Here is a 7,500-nt window from a genome sequence, read left to right as displayed (position 1 = left end):
CCTAGAGACATTTTCCAACCTTTCAACCATTTTCTTATCTATTCTTGATCGTCAACTTTAACAATGCACTATCTATAAAAATTATACGCTTTACATCATTGGTTCTTAACCTGGATGGAATCCCCCAAAGGGGAATTTTAGAATTCGCGAGTTGGCGGCGGTGAGGGCCACACAAAACGCAATCTGCATCTGTCCTCACTACTGAGAGGCACGCTGGGCTTTCTCTCCGCTAGGTTGTGTGGTTGTGTTAGTATTTTGTTGCATATTATATGAAATGAACTTTTTGAGGCAGACAATTTTGCAAAAGCGTGGGGAATCTCATTTTGAAATATGGTGAAAGGGTGCATGGGCCTAAGAAAGGCTGAGCACCACTGCTTTACATGCTGTTCACAAATTTTTTTTTTATCCCCAAAACTCGCACTTTGGTCTGTCTTTTCTCTATTATGCTTATAATTCCGCCAATATACATAAGCTCAATAGACATAGAATCATAACCCTTACAGACGGAGATTCAGCTTTACATCAGAAACATCAAACTCAAATATTTCACAGAAGTTTAGCTTATACCATTAAAAATCAAAGGACCTTCATCAAAATTATTATTCACCATATATCTTTACTTCTCCAAGATACACGTTCGTCAGTTCTGTTGTAAGTTCTTTCCAGATTCATATACACCATTAATAGCAAAAACTATGTTTAGATAAGTTTCAAACCTTTAACGAAATTTGTCTTAATCCCATGACTCGTACATCTTGTAAGATTAGACTATCCCTCTAATGGTAGTATTTTTTTTAAGCTACCATCCTTTTTTACCAGAACTCCTTCATGCACCTTCTTAGGTGTAGTAATCAATCTTTTGATAATATAACTTTATTCAAAGCATAAGCTACATTTTCCTTAACAAAAGTATTTTTATTACCCTTATTTATTGCACTGGAGCCTTTGTTTCTCTTTTATCATATATTTTATATCAAGTAACCATGACAGAATTTCTCTGTTTCCACGTTTGATTGCAAGATCCATTTGCTGATAAGCCTTCCCTCAGCATTTGTTTTCCATTAGAACAACCTTTTCTCCTTACCGAACTGATTCCCATCCAGTTCAAGTATTTCACCAGTTTTGGCTCTTCCACTCTCTCTCCTTTTCATCTTCAAATGCTTCCTTTTGTGTAGCTCTACACGATTCTCGTTTCAGTTCTGCCCCCTGGACATCTTACTATTTTCCTTTTCCATTTCTAATTCTCACGTTTTATTACTCCACCAAGACCTGAACTCATCCTCCGTCTGCACCTTGACTACAAAAAGCTTCTTTCTGCCCTTGCTACGCGCTTTCTTGAACCTTTCAGACCTCCCATATTTAACTACCTCACGCATTTCTTGTTTATCGAGTTCAGTGGTCTTCATTGCATTCCTCTCCATAGACTTAATCTTTACACTGTAATTGAATTATATGTCCGCTTTCAGTATACTATATTAGCATATGGTTATCATTTTTAACGTTTCTTCACAATGTCTTCCAGACTAAAAGATGTTTTCCAGAAGATTTATAAAGCTCTCATCTCAGGCAGAAGTATATTTGTTTTCAGTGTTTTTTTTTTTTTTTTTTTTTTTTTTTTTTATTTTTTTTTTTTTTTTTTTTTTCTGATACAAAGCAACTTGAATAAAAAAAAGAATTATATTTCAAGAACAGCAAAAATTTCCCGTTGTGTCCAACTTTATTGCGCCTCATGCAGCCAAATGGCCTCCTATCTCACCGAGATATCGATCGTATGTTGCTTTATAAAATTTACAGTTCAATCGCTTTCTCCCTCTCTCGTCTAGCCTTTTTTTCTCTTTCTCGCTCTATTGTCATACATCTCTCTCTCTCTCTCTCTCTCTCTCTCTCTCTCTCTCTCTCTCTCTCTCTCTCTCGTCTTTTTACAACTTGAGATGAGAGTAATTTATCATTTCTGTCCTGGATTCTATGTAAATAATCCTTTCTGCGTACAGACAGTTTCAAGTTACACATTTTAGATGTTCGAAAAAGTTATCCAATTCAAAACAGATTTGAAGTATGCTAGTTTTTTTTCCACTACCAACAGTTCCTAGTCGATTAAAACTTGTGCTTTAGTCCCTGCTTGAGTCCCAAATATTTTTGAGTGGGTGGTATTTTTCATCAGTCCCACTATCACGAGTAAATAGATTTTATCTCTAGTCCCAGAATTTGGGCGTGAATAAAACCTTCCTTTTCGTTCAAGATTTCTACAAAATGGTCTTCCTCATTTACTTAAGACAATTTTCTTCACAGTTATGAGGACCAATCGCCATTCCGCTTACCGGGTCAGCATAAGTTGGCTTTGCTCGGCGTTCACGCTCCACTCCAAGCTTCCTGACGTTCACTGAAAAATATGAAGTGTATTTCTTTTAAACCCACTCTTCGCCCTTGCTGTCTAGGTACTCGTGGCCTTCGTACATTCGATTATCTCTTGTTTTTGTTTACTTCTATCGAGAATGAAAGCTGTTTTTTCCTTTATTGTAAACTGGAAGTGACCTCACCCTGGTTGCATATAATTTTTGCGCGCGCGCGTGGCATTTTAATTTCGTGCGAGTGTGTGACTTCCTTTGTTCTCGTCTTCCTGTGGACTTATCTACTGCAGTGAGATTTTCCTTCAGGTGAAAGAACATTCCGTAATGGCCTTTGTCCTCAATTCTTTGCCGAGAACTGAGCGCATTGTAACTTTCCAGATTATTTGTTTATGCCCTTTTCGTTTTACTTATTGTCATATGTATTTATATTTTTTATGTTTCGGCTAATGTTACTGAATGCGTAACGTCTTTAAGTAGCCCAAAAACGGAGAAAAAATGAAGCTGTTTCACGAGACGAGCAATAGACCGGCATTGCAGAAGACGGAAATTAGGAGGCTGGGTAAAGAGATACTCAATAAACACTAGTGTATCCGTACGTCCATTTTATCTTTGTGCAACAACACCCTTCTAAGGGTCATGAATTTCGTGTCTAGACACGCCGTCGTTCAGCCCTAGTAAGCCTCTTTCACACTGGCTCCTATGAGGGTACCTTGATCTGAGCTTCAGGACTTCATGCTACAATTTTATTTCAGGACCATAAGTCCCATCCTCTTATTACCGTCATTTTAGACGGCATTTTACACCAGCAGGAACATATTTGAAAAATATGTTCAAGGTTACCTTTAGTAAAACGTTTCTCTACTTTTCTCCATTATTTACCAACGGGGTTTGCAGTTATTCCAAGTTTTGTTCTTTTTCAGAAAATACATTTTGTGTAACGCTTAAAAAACAAGACCACCTTTCAAAACACTGCTACTAACAAAAGCCAAGTTGTTTGCCCCATTTAAAAGTTACCATCTTCCTTATTTTTCCCCTTCTGGAAAAAGATAAAGGAACCTCTTTGCCCTCTCAACCCTATCTCAAGAAAACACCGATTTTTCGTCCTTAATATTCCTGTTGCTAGGCTGCCTCTCAACTCATGCTAGGTTCTCTCTCAATTTTGTTTTTACTTTTCCTTTTTTTTATTTTTCTTGCGATCTTCAAAATCCGTGTTTGATTTTATTCTAGTTTTGATTCAGCTTTGCCTTGTTTAGCTGTTCATGTACAATACCTTTGTGAAGTTCTTCCTTCCTCTATTTCAAAAATTATATACGAAGCCTATCGTTTCCTTCTAGGTCACTGCACCACAGAAATGAAAAAATAGCTGTAACTGTGTTCATTCTTTGTAAATTTCCATTATTTTTTTGTCATCTATTTCTATGTACGCATTTTTGTTACCAAAATTATGTTTCCATTTTCCATGAAAAAAAAAAAAAAAAAACATTCGCTCTGTAATAATCATTGTTAAAACTCGCAGTATCTGTCATAGAGATGATTAAATAATAGAATTTTGAGCGTAACCATATACAGAAGAATTGGATATTAGTACATCCCTACATACTGTATAAGACTAAAACTTCTTCAGAACTCAATCTTATACTTTAATTAGACCAATGTATGTAAGTACCTACTCAAATAACCTAAATATAAAGGTATTTACTTACACTATACATATTTTGTGTATACAGACGTATCATCATATACACTGTACTGGTTAAACGTACTTGTACTTACATACTTGCACCACACTTCCACATAAAAAAAATGAGTTGACAACTTTCAAAAGGTAAAAAAGTACTCCCTAGACAGGAGCCTACATTACGCTGCGTAACTCACACATAATATTAAGCTTGACAGAATTGCTGAGCCCCTGTCCTTCCAAGTTATGAGCGGCACACGTGTAGTCGCCGGCTCTCTTTCTCTTCACCTTTTGGAGGACGAGACTGTTCTCCGAGATCAGCAAGCCGGCGCTTTTGTTGGCTTCCAGCAGTTCACCCTTGTAATAATGACAGGATAATCTTAGTAATTCTCATATGGGAGAAAACAGCAGTGATCATAATAATAATAATAATAATAATCATAATAATACAGGTTTTATTGAAAGTAATGGCTATTTCAGGCGCGTTTATTTTGTATAGAAGTTTCTCTGTTCCCCTTATTACAGGACTTTCCTTCTGTACCCAAACACCCGCCCCGACCCCGACTACGCTCTGGCCAAACGCCTTAATAAAATTCTGAACCCCCTATATCCCCTCCAGGTACTGCCTCACCTCATCGGTGGAATTTTTGGAGAAGATCCGCGACTCCCCCGGTGCGGGAAACCATGGCGTCCTTAGACGTTGAGTCCCTATTCACCAACGTCCCAGTCGACGAGGACAATAGGGATCATCATGGAGCGGGTATATAGGAATCCCCCGATATGAGACCCCCTAACATCCCAGAAGACTCCTTAAGAACCCTGCTGGATATCTGTACGAAGAGAGCCCTTTCACCACCCGCCGAGGACAGATGTACCGCCAGAAGGACGGCGTAGCGATGGGGTCCCCCTTAGGAGTCCTCTTCGCTAACTTCTACATGGGAGAAGTGGAAGAAAGGGTCTTCTCGCAACACAGATGTCCCCGCACATACGCACGCTACATTCGATGACATCTTCGTGCAAGCCGACTGCGAGGATGAGGTAGAAGCCCTTCGGCAGCAGTTCCTGCAGAACAGCGCACTCAACTTCACTGTCGAGTACAGCAGCAACGATCGGCTCCCTTCCTCGACGTCCTTGTCACGAAGACGAATCAGAAGTTGGCGACGACCGTTTACACCAAAGCTACGAACCTCGGACTTTGTCTGAATGGTGATAGCGAGTGTCCTGCGCGGTTCAAGACCACCACCGTCAGGGCCTTCGTCAGGAGGGCCCTCTCGCACTGTTCGACGTGGCAGGACACACACCTCGAACTCGACCGAGCATCCCAGATGCTAATTAACAATGGGTACTCGAACAAAACTCGTAAACCGAGAAACTCGAGCCGCCCTTGACAAGTGGTACATGACGGAGGAAGAGAGAAGGAACATTCCGCCCCCGGCCCCCGGATATCAAACTTTTCTATAAAGCCTTCATGCACCACCAATACAAGGAAGAAGAAGCAGCATTGCCCCCTTTGAAGAAAATAAATAGAAGGAACACGTCCGCCCCATGGAGGAAGGAAAGAGAGTGTCCCTCATTATTTACTACAAGAATCGGCGTACGAAAGACCTCCTGATGAAGAACAACCCCTCCCCACCGGCAGGAGACCCCCTGAAGCAGTCCAACGTCGTCTACCGATACGTATGCCCCGCCCAAGGATGCCCTGGGATTTACATCGGCATGACGACGATGCGCCTGTCAAAAACGGATTTCCTGCCACGACCCAGGAGGGCGCCATTAGGCAGCACGCCCTTGCAGTACACCGCAGAAACATCACGAGAGACGACATCGTCAGGAATACTAAGATCATCGGGAGAGCACCTGACCCACGACGTCTGCGTCTCCTAGAAGCGCTGCTCATCCTCGAAGAAAGCCTCCCCTCAATACCACCCAAGAAGCGTTCCTGATACCGACGTGTGTGAGGAGGACCACACCCTCTCCCCTAACGAAAGTACCAGCGCGCATGGAACGAACACCGGACATGAGAACAATACCAGGTGACGTCACGCAGGTAGAAGCCAATCAAGAGGCTCCCGGTGATACCCCCACCCTACCTGAGAAGGTCTGCAAGACTAGTCAACGCCCCCGCCGTATGAGTCACCTTCCCGGGAAACAATAAAAACTCGACCTTCCGGAGAAGTGCTCTGACCGTACTGGAGAGCTCGCAACACCACGATATAAGGAGAAGACTCGCCACTGGAATTTTTTACGGGCTGCTCTGTAGCAGAGCCCGTGCTGACACAAGGTCAGCTAAATCAAAAACAACACAAACAAACAACCACTGGAATTCAGTCCCTCAGCAGTTATCGCTTGATAATGTCCTGTCGATCAGGAGGAAACGTCGCGTTAGAGAGAGAGAGAGAGAGAGAGAGAGAGAGAGAGAATTGTATAAGCAATAATAAATCAAATGACTCAAAACCGAATTTTACCATGCCCTTTGGTGCGTTGCTCGCCAGTCTAAGCAACAACGAGAAAGCCGTCATCAGAAAGATAGAGACTCTTTATAAGATTAAAATAGTGCTGATAAGATAATAGTGCGGAAGCAGCAGTTATTTTTAACAAAAAACATGTCTACGAGAGGGTCTCCTTCCGAGATAATAATAATAGTAATAATAATAATAATAATAATAATAATAATAATAATAATAATAATAATAATAATTCAGTTTTTCAACCATTATACCATTTAGCTATAACATCCATTGGTAGAACCGACTGGTTAATTCTATATTTTAGTTTATTATCAGAAAGTAGTATGCCATTTCATAAATTTCTTGGGATATCCCCTCAAGTACGTTTTCTTTGATTAGGGTTTCTGGTCTTGGTAGAAAACTGTAATTTAAATGAGTAACTTTACGTTACCGTGGAATTGTATTAAAAACACAGTAGGTACCATGAATTAGGTTACATTAGAATGACCATTAAGTAATTAACTGGAATACTCTTACAGGAAAATAATAATATACATGAATATTAGGCATAAATATACAGTATATTATGTACAAACACTGAAATTTGTGAGTTTCAAGTGGCATACTTACATTGTGGTACCAGGCCACTCTGTGAACAACTGGATTAGCATGAATGGTGCATTCGAAATAGACGTCGTCGCCTTCTTTGATTTCTTTGGGGTCCAGGGCTCGTCCAAGTGCTAGCTGCACTTCAGGTTTATCTGGAAATGAATTGAACATTTCCGTTGATTTCACTCAAGAATATGTTGTATGGCTAGTTGTGACTTATATGGTTCACAGATATATAGTATATATGCGAGTGTGTGTGTGTGTGTGTGTGTGTGTGTGTGTGTACGTACACATGGTTTCTCTGGAAAAGATAAGTATTAGATTTTATTTTCATGCTGTTTCACTGAAGCAGGCAGTCTCATAAGAACACGGCCAACGATTTCAACGTCCATCCTTAAAAATCAATTAAGGAACATTT

The 7,500-nt window shown here is 40.5% G+C and overlaps 1 protein-coding gene across 2 annotated transcripts in view; it reads right to left on the bottom strand.

The window, feature by feature from the left end:
- The window catches only part of LOC135219378 (nephrin-like), a 330,968-nt gene that overhangs the window by 18,530 nt on the left and 304,938 nt on the right, over nucleotides 1-7,500 (bottom strand). For both annotated transcript variants that reach the window (XM_064256103.1, XM_064256104.1), the window contains exons 8-9: nucleotides 7,104-7,234; nucleotides 4,224-4,383 (exon numbers count right to left, since the gene is read on the bottom strand). In XM_064256103.1, the coding sequence (XP_064112173.1) occupies nucleotides 4,224-4,383; nucleotides 7,104-7,234 (291 nt within the window). The remainder of the gene's footprint in view (nucleotides 1-4,223; nucleotides 4,384-7,103; nucleotides 7,235-7,500) is intronic.

This window comes from Macrobrachium nipponense, chromosome 1, assembly GCF_015104395.2.
Source record: "Macrobrachium nipponense isolate FS-2020 chromosome 1, ASM1510439v2, whole genome shotgun sequence".
NCBI classification, from domain to species: Eukaryota; Metazoa; Arthropoda; class Malacostraca; order Decapoda; family Palaemonidae; genus Macrobrachium; species Macrobrachium nipponense.
Note: the sequence above shows the minus strand (reverse complement) of the source record. Positions and strands in the feature narration are given on the sequence as shown.